The following is a 15,568-nucleotide window of genomic DNA, read 5'->3' on the forward strand; positions in this document are numbered from 1 at the left end:
GGGCTGCACAACTTGTCATGGGGGGTAATATATGAAACCAGTTAGTTATTCATCCTGGGTATATTTCAGTACTACTATTTATAGTAGATGATTTTATGAACATTGAGATTTAGTATGATTAGTATAACTATGAAATTGTATGTTTATTCAGTTATGATATTATCAATGTTTTCAGGCATGTAATATGTACTGTATATCTATTAGAGCATGCAAATATTCATGTTGTCACACAACTGTATTTAGTTTATTTCCCTTACTAAGAGGTGTCTCACCCCAGCACAAAATTATTTCAGGGAATCCAGAAAGAGAGGCGGACCGAGCCCTGCGCCATTGAGGCAGTTGTTCTACCCTGCTAGAGGGGTGAGTTTTGAACCATGGTTAGTAGGTTTTTGATGTAAGATCATAGTTTTATCTTTTGATGTTTTTGAGGATTGTATATATACATCTATAGAAGGTGGAATGTAAGTAACTCTGGCAATGTATTTTATGGTTGGTTGGATGAAATTTATATTTACCGCTACTTAGGTATCCGTTGTGTACAACAGGTGTGTCCCCGTTACCCACAGGTTCGGGTTGACTTTGTTATGTTATTAGTTAATGGTATTAAGGTATTTAATATGGTTGATTATGTAGTAAATTAATTTAGTCGTTACAGTTTGGTATCAGAGCTTAGGATGCTAGGTTCTGTAGACTCTAGAATGCAGCGATAACAATACCAGAGTATAGGATAAGGGAATTTGAGGTCTGATTTTGCAGTCTAGATGTAGGACTTCCATGATGGTTTGTGTGTCTTTCCTAGGGTGATGATTTCAGGAAAGTCATAATAAATTATTGTCGGGTTGGGTATCTAGGTTGCAGGATTAAACCTTAAATTAAGATTAGGGATAATAAATCAGTTATGGATATAATATACTAGTTAGATGATATGTTATGTTAATAAGGTCATAAGCTAAGTTTATTATCTTTTCAGGATGGACCCTGGAGGTAGTAGGGCCCATGCTAGTGGCAATGAGGGTGCTGTAACCTCGGGCACTGCTGGTGGCGATTCAGACACATTACTGCGTAGCATGGCTCAGCAAGTCATGGATGAAATTGCTAGGAACTCCAGAGAGTAGGGTGGTCCATCTGGAGGCCACAGTAGTTTGATTAAGAAGTTTATAAAAATAAATTCTCCAGCTTTTTCAGGAGGAACTGATCTTGCAGTCGCTGAAAACTGGATGCAGGAGATTGAAAAAGTGTTTGCAGTGCTATAGTGTACTGAAGAGCAGAGGGTGTTGTTCGCTACATATAAACTGACTGGAGAGGCCGAAAGATGGTGGACGACAATGAAACTTCTAAAGCAGTAGAGGGTAGTGCATATGGAGATGACTTAGGAATGATTTAAGGAGATACTTTTCGACAGATATTTTCCAGCCTCGTCTAGAGAAGCCAAGATAGAGTAGTTCCGTAACCTGAAGCAGGGATAGCAGAAAGTGCAGCAGTACGCGGCAAGGTTCATTAAGTTATCTTGCTTCGCCCCGTACATTATTCTAGAAGAGACGAAGAAGGTAAGACAGTTTGAAAGAGGTCCGAGGAGAGAATTATATAAGCAAGTGTCGATACTTAAATTGCAAGATTTTGCCGAGCTGGTAGACAGAGCAGCTATGGTAGAAGCCGGAAAGCGGTTGGAGGCTAAGGAGTAGAAACAGAGAAAGAGATCCACGCCTTCTAGTTCCTAACAGGGGTCTAGTCGAGGTTCATGGAAGAGAGGTGGATACTACAGGGATTGGAGGCAGGAGTCAGGGAATCGTGGGTTTTAGGGTATGTAGTCTTTTCTAGCTTGTCCAACTCGTGGGAAGAGACACCCGGGGAAGTGTCGTGTCGAACGAGGTATTTGCTACCGATGTGGGGAGCCAGGGTACATGATGAGAGATTGTCAAGCTCATATTGGAGTTGCTTCCGCTCCTAGACCTGCTCGGGGAGGCAATCAGGCGCCTCGTGGAGGTTAGAAAAGGAATACTGCTCCAACGAGAGTTTATACCTTGATACCGGGTGATGCTGAGACAGCCGACGACGTGGTGACAGGTATAATTAACATACTTTCATTTAAAGTTATTGTACTGTTTGATTCAAGAGCCACACACTTGTTTGTGTCTATGGGGTGTATTAAATTGTGTGAGGCGGAAGCACATATGTTAGAAATTGAACTTTTAGTAACCACACTGACTGGATCAGTAGTGAGGTGTAGCAGGGTGCTTCGAGGTTGTCTAGTGGATATCTAGGGGAAAGTTTTGTATGCTGATTTGATAGTGCTGGGCATGCACGAGTTTGATGTAATATTCGCCATGGATTGACTGACAGTTAACTTTGCTAGTATAGACCGTCGTTCAAGAGAAGTGATATTTAGACATCTGGGAAGACTAGTATTCATATTTATAGGATCGCGAGTGCAATCCCCACCTTAGTTAGTTTCAGCTATTCAGGCGAGTAGACTGCTCCTAAGTGGTTGTCATGGTTTTGTGGCCTTTGTGAAGGAAATGTCAAGGAATGAATTGAAGCTCACTATTACGCCAGTGGTAAAGGAGTTTACAGATGTTTTTCCATATGAGCTACCAGGCTTGCCACCTTATCGTGAGGTAGATTTTCCTATTGATTTGTTTCTAGGTACAACGCCGATCTCTAAAGCACCTTATTGAATAGCGCCAACAAAGTTGGCAGAATTAGAGAATTAGTTGCAAGATTTGCTTGATAAGGGTTTTATACAGCCCAGTGTATCTCCATGGAGAGCTCCAATGTTATTTATGAAGAAGAAAGACGGGACCATGAGGATGTGTATAGATTACAAGGAAATTAAAATGTAACAATTAAGAATAAGTATCCTCTATCCCGTATAAACGACTTCTTTGATCAGCTCCAGGGTGCACGAGTTTATTCTAAGATTGGCCTCAGATCAGGCTACCATCAAGGGAAGGTTAGAGCAGAAGACGTCTTGAAGACAGCCTTTAGAACTAGGTATGAGCATTATGAGTTTCTTGTTATGCCTTTTGATCTAACGAATGCTCCTGCAATATTCATGCATTTGATGAATAGAATCTTCCACTAATATTTAAACCAGTTTGTTGTTGTTTTTATTGATGATATATTGGTCTATTTGAGGAGATATGAGGAGCATGAGACGCATTTGAGGCAGGTCTTATAGACGCTCAGAGAAAAGAAGTTGTACGCCAAGTTCAGCAAATGTGAATTTTGGCTCGGAAAGGTTGCGTTTTTGGGGCATTTCATCTCAGGGGATGGAATTTTTATGGATCATAGTATAATTTATGCAGTAGTGAATTTGGCTAGACCGAGGAACGTCTAGGAGATCAGAAGTTTCTTGGGGCTGACTGGTTATTACCGTCGTTTTGTTGAGGGATTCTCAGCGTTATCAGGGTCTCTAATGCGACTGACTAGGAAGAACGTCAGATTTGAATGAGACGACAACTATGAGCAGAGCTTCTAGGAATTGAAGCAAAAGCTTGTCATGGCACCAATGTTGATCATCCTGTCAGGGGGTGAGGGTTATATTATTTACAGTGATGCGTCCTTGAAAGGACTTTACTGTGTATTGATATAACATGGTAGGTTGGTAGCGTATGCTTCCAAGCAATTGAAAGAATATGAAAAGAACTACCCTACCCATGATCTTGAATTGGCTGCAGTAGTATATGCATTGAAGATTTGGAGGTATTACCTGTATGGCGAGTGAGGCGAAATCTTCTCCGACCATAAGAGTTTAAAGTACTTTTTCACTCAGAAGGAATTGAACATGAGGCAGAGAAGGTAGTTGGAGTTTATTAAAGATTTTTATTGTACTATCAGTTACCACCTAGGGAAAGCAAACGTGGTAGCTGATGTGCTGAGCAGGAAGTCTATGGGACCAGCGCTGGCAGTTATGGAGATTTAGAATCTAATCTTGATGGATCTAGATAGACTCAACATATAGTTGGTCAAGTGTGATCCTCATACATGTATTATCTGCTTTGTGGTGCAGCCTACTCTGTAATAGAGGATTAAAGCTGCTCAGAAAGAGGATCTAGAATTAGCAGAGGTAATGGTCAAAGTACAGGGTGGTCAGGGAGAGGAGTTTTGTATTACAGATGACGGGGCTTTGCCGTTCCATTCTAGATTATGTGTTCCTACTGATGCTGATATCAGAAGGACCATCCTAGAAGAGGCTCATCGATCTCTATACATAGTTTATCCCAGCAGCACAAAAATATATAAGGATCTGTGAGAGTCTTATTGGTAGAGTGGTATGAAAAAGGAGATTGCTGAATATGTATGTAATGCCTTGAACCCTTAAACCCGGGTCCGGCGCGTTATACCTGATAAAATCCCTGATATTCCATAATTAAACCATACATATGCAGCAAAAAACACAACTATGAACCTTAATCATACAAATAATAACAGAGTTTCCTAGTTCTATCCATATACCATAATATCTTTCAATGCCTACATTTCCATAATTACATATATCTCCAAAACATTTCAGTATGTTCACAAACTTTCTTTTCTCCACAGACTTAAAATATAAGGACGTAAAGCATAAATATTTGCATCCCAAAATTAACATAGAAATATACCCTCTTCTTTTTCTATTTCCCAATAATGCTATAAAATCTTGAACTCTCAAAGCTCGATCCCGAGGAAATCCTGAAAAAGATGAATTCATATTCGGGTGAGACACATCTCAGTAAGGGAAGAAATAATATATTAAAACAGTGTGTGACCAACATGAGTTTATATATGACATATTATTTAACATTTGAAAATCGTTAACATAATTTTTGAAATCATTCCCTGAACCTAATCAAACACATGCAAATGTTTAACCCACGAGATTACGCGAGGATAGGGGTGATTACCCGCCCATACAAGTAGCACCCCTCTACTCTGATATTTAGACAACCCAAAGGTTGCAGCTAAAGCATACCAGGGCACTCACCTTACTCAGTAAGCCATCAAGTGATAAATTGATCTCGTATTTACACAGTTCATACAAAAGTTTATCGGCAAATGTCCTAAGGATAGGGAAATCTTCCCACCTATACAAGTAAGTTCCCTCTGCCCTAGTACGTTATACGACTACTGCCACATCTATAGCTACTAGTGCACTCGCCTTACTCAGCAAGCCCTCAGGTGAAAGGTACGCCTCGCCCAATCGTAACATGTTCTACGTACATACATACTGTTAATACCATAATACATTACTCTTTCAGTCATTATTCAATCATACACATCTGTTCATATTCATAGCTTAACATTGCATTGTATTTCACTTTAAGTGACTCTTTCCCGTTTTACATTGTTCTCATTTCACATTTCATTTCCATTTTATTCATTTCCCATTTCATTTCATTTCATTTCATACCTAGCATCTTTCAGCTGTTTTACCCAACATTTTTCAGCTGTCATACATTTACCCAACCACTTTCAGTTGTTTTACCCAGCATATTTCAACTGTTTACCCAGCATCTTTCAGCTGTCATACATTTATCCAGCCACTTTCAGCTGTTTTACCCAACATATTTCAGCTATTTACATGGTTGTATTAACACACACAAGCAACATAGTCCATGCCATGTTTTATTCACAATGCATTACTTATTTAACCTGCGTCTTATACATTTAACATATATTTCCACAACATTCTATTTACTCATGTCACACAATTTAGCAATAAAATTCATACACTGCCTGTAAAATAAGCCAACTAACATTTAATGTTTATATACTGAAAATACCTTTCATTTCTTACATAATTACTCTGAAACTATTTTTTCACTTTCATCAGTTCATTTTCACATACACATATCTAATAATCAGTCCTAGACTCGAAAAAATATAATTTAAACAGTTGGCATTTTACCCATACCGAAACATATACACGTACATATAACACAATTTATTTTTCCATTAAATTCATAAAAATTCTGATTTAATATATATTTTTCCCCTTACAGATTTCTTACACTACGCCAACAGGGACCCCGAAAAGATGCCTGCGGCGCTCACCCGGACCTTGAAATTAAATTCCTAATTCCAATAAATTATTTCTGAATAAAATCTTATTTAAATATTTCCTAAGACCATAATTCCTAAATAAATAGTAATACCCGCAAATATACTCAAATTGCAAAATTTCCTAAATCTCACTTTCACTTTGGAGTAGGGCATAGAAAACCCCAGTTGAAAATTTATCCATGTCAAAAAGATGGCAATCGCGATTAGGATCACATGGTGGTACCCGATCGCCGATTTAACAACATATTTAAAGCAAAATTGAGAAAATGAGGAAAAATTACCTTTCCCCATGAGCAGGGCCTAAGCCATTCCCACGATAAATCTGCTCCAGTAGAAATGTCGGTAGCGAAACCAGGAATCCAACGGCATCTTTCGTTTCCCAATCTGCTGCAAATCCACTGAGAAATTGAGAGAAGGAGAGAGACGGAGACGAAGGTGGAGCGCGCTGCACGTAGGAAGCAATTTGCAGAGAGGGGGGGGGGGGCGAGTGAATCAGGCACCGGAGAGAAGAATTAAACATTGAATTGGATTTCAAATTGAAATCCAATTCACTTAATTCTATCTTTATATTATTTTATATTATATATATATACTTATTACTTTAACCATATATATATACCCATTGTATAATTTACTTAATTAATTTATTTAAATAACGTTTAATTAATTTATTAATTCAATCAAATAATATTCAATTAATTAACTAATTAATAATTAGTCTAATTTCATTTTATTTCATATATATATTTTTATTTTTATTTTTTTTCCATACTATTCCTTTTATCTGTTCATTTATTATTTTATTTATTATTATTATTTTTCTAATTATGTTAATCATTTTAATTTTTCAGGTCTTTATAATGTAGCACAGTGTTTGACGTGCCAGTAGGTAAAGACTGAGCACCAAAGGTCGGCAGGCCAGTTGCAGACACTTTTTATCCCAGAGTGACAATGTGATCATATATCTATGGATTTTGTTTCAGGGTTGCCGTAGGCATTATATGGCCAGAATGCAATATAGGTGATTGTAGATCGTTTAACTAAGTCCGCTCATTTCCTTCCTATCAAGATCAACTACTCCATTAACAGACTAGCAGAGATTTATATTCAAGAGATAGTCCATTCTCATGGTGTGCCAGTGTCTACAGTGTCAGATCGAGACCCACGTTTCACATCACGATTTTGGAGGAGCTTGCAGGAGGCTCTAGGGTCTCAGTTATCTTTCAACACGACGTTCCATCCACAGTCAGATGGGTCGGCTGAGAGGACGATTCAGATATTAGAAGATATGTTTCGAGCATGCGTACTGGATTTTGGGGGTAGTTGGACCCGATTTATGCCACTGGTGGAATTTGCGTATAATAACGTTATCAAGCCAGTATTGACATGACATCGTTTGAGGTGCTCTATGGTAGAAAGTGTCGTTCTCCTCTATACTGGGATGAAATGGGAGAATGGTGAGTTATGGGAACAGAGTTAGTACAGCAAGCGTATGATAAAGTTCGGCTCATCAGAGATAGAATCAGTGTAACTCAGAGTTGACAGAAGAGTTACGTCGATCTCGTCGTAGGAAATTGGAGGTTGATATCGGCGATCATGTGTTTTTGAAAATAGTTCCGTTAAAAAGGGTTATGAGATTTGGGAAAAAAAGGTAAATTTAGCCTTAAGTTCATTGGTCTGTTTGAGATTCTAGAGAAAGTGGAGCCGGTTGCCTACAGACTAGCTTTACCACGTGTGTTGTTCAGGATACACGACGTGTTCCATGTTTTTAGGTTGAGGAAATACATCCCGGACCCTTCTCACGTAGTTAGTTATGGTAAATTAGAATTCAGCGATTTACTAATTTATGAGGAAGTATCGGTACAGATTATGGACAAGAATGTGTCAAAGTAGGAAAACATGAAGAAAATTAGTTATTATTTCTGTTATTTTATTTTAACTCTATAAATACTTTTTTGTACCTAATTAATTCATTAAGTAAAATTTCCATTCTTTCTTTCAATTTTTGTTTCTATTTTCTATTCATCAGAAACTTGACAATGTGCATTAATATCAATTATTTTCTTTGTATCCAAAAAAGTAACTGGCTGGATTTGGTGCATTTTTCTTTAGGAATTGGTGGGTTTGTTAGTGACACTGGCTCAAGATGTGTCAATTTGCTTTATCTAGCGATCCCAACAAGAATGAGGCTTAGTTAAAAGAAGCTGATTGGGATTAATATAAAAGCTATATGGCACCCCTTGGGGGGGGGGGGGGGGGGGAAGAAAATGTTAAATAGAAAAAGATGAATTATGTGCCCATAAACAAATATATAAGAATTTTTAAAGTATTTAAAATAAATGTATATACCCATTAAAATGAATGTATTTTTTAAAAAATAATTAATTTGTTATAATTTTGTAATATAAAAAAAAAAAAAGTAATACGAACACATGAAATAGAATAATCTAGTAAAATAGCTATGCTTTAGTTTTTATAAATTTCAAATTCATAATTTTATAAGCTCTTTGAAAAAAAGTAGGTTTTTAAAAATTGAAAAAATTGCTTATTAAATATGTTATATCCAATTTTTAACTTTTAAGAAAGGAAAGTTTGGAGGGCCACTCACCTTCAAATTGAATCTGGTTAGACTGAATTGGTCAATCCCAATTGCATCAATCTAGATTGATTTTGATCGGATCAACCTAGTCCAAGGTACCTCATCTTTGTCAAAGATATGATTTCTTAGATTGGTTTCAATTGCACTGGTTAAGTTAATCCCATCTTGATTTCATTTGAGTTGGTCATTCATTCTGAGCTTGCATTAAAAATATTTTGTTGATAGTAATTGTACCATATTCCCTCTTGTTTTAATGTCAATGGTTTAGTGTTTTAATATGTTAATTTTTTCTTTTTTATTTTTCCTTTTTTTTGTTTGGAAGGAAAATTCTTGTGCTAAACGCTAATTTTTTCCTAATCCCTAATATCAGTGGGGAAATTCCCTTGTATACTAGCATGGTTTTTAATTTTTCCAGTTGCAGTATTCCTGAGTAGGGTTCAGATTCGCATGAGGATTTCTCCCGAATTTTAGAATGGGGTGAGATAGACTGGGGGGTGTAGTTTGGTGTAATAGTCCGTATGAGGGCTATGTGTAGGATACCACAGTTTTTTTTCAAAAAAAGAAATTGTCAGTATCGCTATCTAATAAGAGTAAACGTACCTTAATCTATGTTTTTTTATATTGATTTTTTCCGATTGAAATAAAAATGACTACCAACAAAGTCCAATTTCGTTAAGCAAACCGATCACATCATTCGCAGGAGTGCAAAAGTGAGCGTGCTATTTTCTTTACAAAATTGACAGTGCGGCAGATATAGGGAGGGAGAAAGAAGGAAGCGCGCGCGCGCGACATGCGTTACAGAGACAATATTCCCCGTGATCTGGTATTGTCCGTCATTATTTTAGGGTTTATTTTGCTCTCGGAGTCGATCATTCATGTAAGAGCTTCGATCCACGAATATAAGAACGAAGTTTTTATCCCTCGATTCAACTCTTTCTTCTTCCATGGCGGTAGCGAAGGGCTCTACGCCTCCAAAGTTCACGACAAGCCTCCCACTTCTGAAGACAAACCCGTTGCTGGCAAGTCCTTCATTAGGTACTTTTGAAAATTATATTTTCTTCTCTCTCTCTCTCTCTCTCTCTCCATACATTGTTGTTTTCTGCTGTATCTTTGATGGCATGACAAACTTTTGGATTCGTTTGGGTAACATCGAGACGGACATGCTGTAATGATATTTATTTATTTATTTATTTTTATTTTTCTATTGAAGTGAATCAATAATACTACTACAATAATCCTTATCTCCTACTAGGTGGCATTTTCCCGACTATTAAAATCCTTCCTCTTTACCTTATTTCAAATTATTTTAGGTCTATCCTTGTCCCTTTTTATGCCAGAAACAATATCTAACTCATTCCTCTTCACAGATGATTAGTGAATTAAAAATATTGTATGCGCTAAGCGGTCTTTGCATATATTGACAAACATTGTCTAGTGTCTAGTCAAGGGTCTTCCATCTCGTTAAATTAGGTAAATTTTTCTATTGAAGTATATATTAACAGTCAAAACCTGATGCAAGAAAGCTAATTATTGCATCCAATATCCATTTCACAATTAATAGCATCTGCATCAAGTCTGTTGATTGTTAGTTGTTTGTAACTAGGTCAAAAGTCCTTACAATCTCTGGTTAGGAATTAGAGTGTGAACATTGACAAGGGTTGGGAAGGCTTCTACACTTTCTAGCTGGTTTAGTGGGTAGTTAGGAAGCCTTTAGGTTTATGAGAAAGCTCAAGCGTCTAAAAGAGGAGCTAAAAGAGTGGAACATTGAAGTTCTTGGGGATATTAGGGTTAAGAAAAAAATAGCATTTTATGTGAGCTACATTTGTTGGATAGGAAAGAAGAAGGTCTTTTGGAGTGTCGTAAGACTAAGAGGGCAGTGCTGAAACATGAGTTAGAAGAGGTCATCTTTAGGGAAATGACGAGTTGGAGGCGAAAATCAAAATTTAAATGGGATAGGGAGGGTGATTGAAATTGAAAATATTTTCAAGTTAGCTAATAGCTAGGAGAGAAGGAATATAATTAAGGAATTGGAATCTTGGAGGTTGGGTTTCTTTTTTGGGGGGTGGGGGCGGGGCTGTGACATACTATTGATTCTTGTTTGACAACTTAGGAGATTATGGGTTATTTATTTATTTTTTGCTAATTTTTTCCACTAAGGAGGATGTTTCTACGTGAGTTAGGGGATGAATTGGAGTCATATATTTGGAGATCAGGTTAAGTGGATGGAATGGCCATTTGAGGAAAGTGAGGTAAAAGTGTGGAGATCAGGTTAAGTGGATGGAATGGCCATTTGAGGAAAGTGAGGTAAAAGTGGTTATCTGCAGGATAGACGTGAACAAGATGCTGGGTCTGGATAGGCTTAGTGTGGCTTTCTTTCAAGATTGTTGTGATGTGGTTAAGGAGGATTTAATATGATTTTTATTTTAATGGAACTTTGGGCAAATGCATTTACTCAACTTTTATCACTTTGGTGCGTAAAAAGAATAGGTCTATTAAAGTTGTATATTTTTGGAAGACTAGAGGCTAGTGTGTATAAGATCATCGCAAAGGTTCTAACAGATAAGCTGACTTTTGTCAAAGGAGATACTATTTTTTAGGCTTTAAGTTCTTTATGGGGAATAGGCAGATAGTTGATGCTAGTTTTGTAGCAAATAAGGTTGTTGAGGATGTTTATTGAAGGAAAGAAAAGGGTATTGTGTTTAAAGTGGATTTTTAAAGGTTTATGATGAGCAAGTTGGAATTTTCTTTAAAATTTTTTTTTGATGAAGAGCTTTGGTGAAAGAAGGTGGACCTTGCCACCTTGGATAAGGAGGTGCTTTCGAATGCCTCTTTTTTCAATCATTACTGTTAATGGTTATTCAATCTTTCAGCATTGTGTTAAGAGTTTTGTTAGTAATAAGTGCGAGTAAGGGTATTATGGTCATTCCCATTGTACTTACATATATTATAAATAGAGGGAGAGGCCTATCATTGAGTTTAGGTCTTTCATTTTACCCAATTACTCAACATGGTATCATAGCGTGATCCAAACTAAACCCTACTCTCCTCAGCCATCGCCGGACACCATTCCCGTGGCTGTCCTTCCTAGATTCGCCTCCATTCCATATTATTTCACAAAACCAACCATACACCCATAAATATACCCCTCCCCCCCCCCGGATGACTCACCCCACAAAACCCCATCGCAGGAGGAGCCCCCACATGCCGATGCTTGAGTGAATTTCCGATCACCTTTTTTTTTCCCCATCTGCCATGCTCTGATTCCTTCTCTAGACTATATTATCAAGATGTTAGATCAGATTTTTGCTCAAAAATTCAACCTTTTTCGACTATGCACTATTAGCATTCCGTTGATGTTTGTTCAAGGCTTGTGAAGGCTTCTTTTTGAGTTTTTTGGAGCCGTGACAGCATTCATATGTTCAGTTGTGAGGCTGTGGCAGTGCTATATCCATCGGTGAGTTGTTTACCTCGTCTGTGGCAGTGTGGCACCTAAGGAATGGTTGTTTGATGCTTCGTGATTCGTGAAGCTGTTTATCAATTGTTAATGAGTTTATTGGGTCTGAAACTGTTGGATTTGCTGTGTTTTTTGATTCACTATTCTAATTTCTTCCATATACCAAAATATCAAGCTGTTGGGCATGTGTTTTTTGCTCCAAGTTCCAATCTTTGTTGTGACAATGCAGTCATGGTAATTCGTTAGTTGTTGTTCGGTGTAAGTAACGGTCATTGGTGACCTTCTTGGGGCAGTGGCAGTGCTCATATGCTGTTTTTTTTGTGTGAGGCTGTGGCAGTGTTGCTTTCTTGGGGCTGCATCTGAGGTTGTTGGTGATTTGTTCATGGTAGTTTCGGTGGTTCACCTCTCCCATTGTTCCAGTGCTGAGTGTTGCTTTCTTGGGGCTGTCTTGTACTGATTTATTTGTGGGTTGTTCATGGTGGGTCACCTTGTTTGTGGTTGTTCCAATTGTTCCAGCAATTAATCTTATGATCATTGGTCTGAGTTTGTGAATGTTGGGATGGCATTTGCAAATCTTAAAAGTATGATTCCTTTGTTAGTCACTTGTTTGAGTGAACTGCGTACTGTGACTATATCAAAGGAGGGGTATTCCAGATTTCTACAGTATCAATTGTCTCAACAAAGCATCTTATCACATTGCTCCTTCTACTCAGAAAAGTAATCTTACAGTCTGCATGTCATCTAGTATCCTTCCTACTAGTCCTTGGATTATCGATTTTGCTTCCACTGTTCATATAATAGGTGCAACCAACTTCTTTTCTTATCTACAATATCGTAAAAATCTCCCTCAAGTTACCCTTGCTGATAGGTCCACTATTGCTGTTAAGGGGATAGGAGCAGTAAATCCTACTCCTTCTATCTCTCTTTTTTTTGCTTTATACATTCCTAAATCTTCTTTCAACCTTATGTCAATTAGTAAGCTTACAAAGTCACTAAATTGTTCTGTCACATTCCTTCTTGAATCTGTGGTTATTTAGGATCTGAAGACGGGAAAGACAATTGATACAAGACGTGAAGTTGGTGGACTTTACTACTTTTAATCGTGAAAGATTGTTCTAAGTTGTTTGATATCTTTTGTGCTTTCTGTTCCAAAATAAAGACTCAATTTGACATTTTGGTCAGGATACTTCATAGTGATAATGCTAAGGAGTGCTTCAGCACCCTATTCAATACTTATATGACTAACTCTAGTATGATCCATCTGTCCTCTTGTACCCACACTCCACAACAAAATGTAGTTGCAGAGTGGAAAAGCAGGCATATTCTTGAAGTCACTTGTACCCTATTGTATCAAATGAATGTCCTCAAAGTCTTTTGGAATGATGTTGTGCTCATTGCTTCCTCCCTCATCAATAAAAAGCCATCCTCTGTCCTTGGTGGTAAATTCCATATTCAGTTATCTTTCCTAAGGCTCCTTTGTTCTACCTTCCTCCTCGTATATTTGGTTGTGTGTCCTTTATCCATCAGTTATCTCCAAGAATGGATAAGTTGAATCCTCGTGCTATCAAATGTATTTTTCTAGGCTATTCCTATACTCAAAAGGGATATTGATGTTATAGTCCTACTTTACATCAATTCTTTTTGTCTTCTGATGTCATTTTTTTGAGTCTACACCGTACTACTCTAATTCCTTGAGTTTTTTGACCTTGATGAGTCCTTTCCTTGCCTTACAGATCCAAACCTAGTATCTGTGCCCAATCCTCTTACATCTTCATCCAGTTTGAGTCCTCATCTCTTGAATCATCCCAATGTGCAGGTATACACACGATGACTTAAGGGGGAAGTGCCTCCTCTAGCTTGTACCACTGTGCCTGTAGTTCCCTCATCAGATGATCTTATTTCTCGTGGTGTTGATCCTCCAATAGCTGTTCGAAAAGGTAAATGCACTTGTACCCAACATCCAATCTCTAATTTTGTTTGTTATGATTTCTTGTCACCCTCTTATTATTGTTTTGTTAGTACTCTGTCTTTTGTTTCTCTTCCAAGATCTATTTCTAAAGCCCTATCCCATTTTGGGTGGAGGACGACAATGGTAGAAAAGATGAGTGCACTACATGATAATGAAACTTGGGATTTGGTACCTTTTCCTCGTGATAAGTCTATGGTTAGTTGTCGTTGGGTGTACAATGTGAAAGTCAATCCTTATGGTTCTGTTGCTTGTCCGAAGGTCTACCTTGTTGCTAAGGGGTATACTCAGGTGTATGGTTTGGATTATTCAGACACATTCTCCCCGGTTGCTAAACTTGCCTTAGCACGTTTGTTCATTTCTTTAGCCACCACTTGTCATTGGCCTCTACATTAGTTAGATTTGAAGAATGCTTTCCTACATGGTGATCTGCACGAGGAGGTATATATGGAGCAACCCCCTGGGTTTGTTGCTCACGGGGAGTTAGGCTTAGTATGTCGGCTCAAGAAGTCATTTTATGGATTAAAAGTATAAAACAATCTCTAAGAGCATGGTTTGGCCATTTTAGTGTTGTAGTACTTGAGTTTGGCTTTCATCAGTGTGCAATAGATTGCTCTGTATTTTATAGTCATATTCCATCGGGCAGTATTTTGCTTATAGTATATGTGGATGACATTGTGATCACTGGTGATGATGATTGTGGCATCCAGGACTCAAAGCTTTTTCTACAGAGTAAGTTTCAAACTGAAGATTAGGGACCATTGAAGTACTTCTTGGGTATAGAAATATCAATATCTCGTATGGGAACTGTCTTGTCACAAAGGAAGTGTGTTCTCGATCTTTCAGATGAGACGGGGCTATTGGGATCCAAACTTGTTGATACACCCATGGATCCCAATAGTAAGTTAATGCCAGATATAGGTGATGTGTTGCCTAACCAAGGTCAGTACTGAAGACTTGTTGGAAAGTTGAATTTTCTCACATTCACTCATCCAGATATATCCTTCGCAACAAGCGTTGTGAGTTGGCTTCTCGATTCCCCGAGAACAAGTCACTGGGATGCAATAATTCACATTTTGAGATATCTCAAAGATGCCCTAGGGAGAGGTCTCTTATATCAGGATTAGAGTCACACTCATATTCAGGGATGTACAGATGCAGGTTGGGCCAGATCACCATCCGATCGAAGATCCACAACCGGGTATTGTATCTTTGTCGGTGGTAATTTGGTGTCTTGGAAAAGTGTGAAACAAACTGTGGTTGCTAGGTCGAGTGCGGAGTCAGAGTATAGGGCTATGATGCACACTACTTATGAACTTGTTTGGCTGAAGAACATGCTGAAGAACTAGGTTTTCCACATTCTTAGCCTATGGAGTTGATGTGTGATAATGGAGCTGCTATTTATATTGCCTTGAACCTTGTCTTCCATGAGCGGATGAAGCACATTGAAGTTGATTGCCACTTTTTTCGAGAGAAACTTGTACAAAAGTTCATTATGACCACT

The 15,568-nt window shown here is 37.9% G+C and overlaps 1 protein-coding gene across 6 annotated transcripts in view; it reads left to right on the forward strand.

Moving 5' to 3' along the window:
* The first annotated feature begins 8,479 nt into the window (after positions 1-8,479).
* Positions 8,480-15,568, forward strand: part of LOC131165497 (uncharacterized) — a 43,264-nt gene continuing 36,175 nt past the window's right edge. For 2 of the 6 annotated variants that reach the window (XR_009139586.1, XR_009139587.1), the window contains exon 1: positions 9,063-9,679. Coding sequence is in view for 4 of the 6 variants with exons in the window: in XM_058123371.1 (XP_057979354.1) it covers positions 9,435-9,679 (245 nt within the window). In the remaining 2 variants the exon portion in view is untranslated. Of the gene's footprint in view, positions 8,740-9,041; positions 9,680-15,568 lie in introns of those variants that run through there. The other 4 variants (XM_058123371.1, XM_058123374.1, XM_058123372.1 and 1 more) reach the window with 4 other exon arrangements.

The sequence above is a fragment of the Malania oleifera genome, chromosome 10, assembly GCF_029873635.1.
Source record: "Malania oleifera isolate guangnan ecotype guangnan chromosome 10, ASM2987363v1, whole genome shotgun sequence".
In the NCBI taxonomy this organism is placed as follows: Eukaryota; Viridiplantae; Streptophyta; class Magnoliopsida; order Santalales; family Ximeniaceae; genus Malania; species Malania oleifera.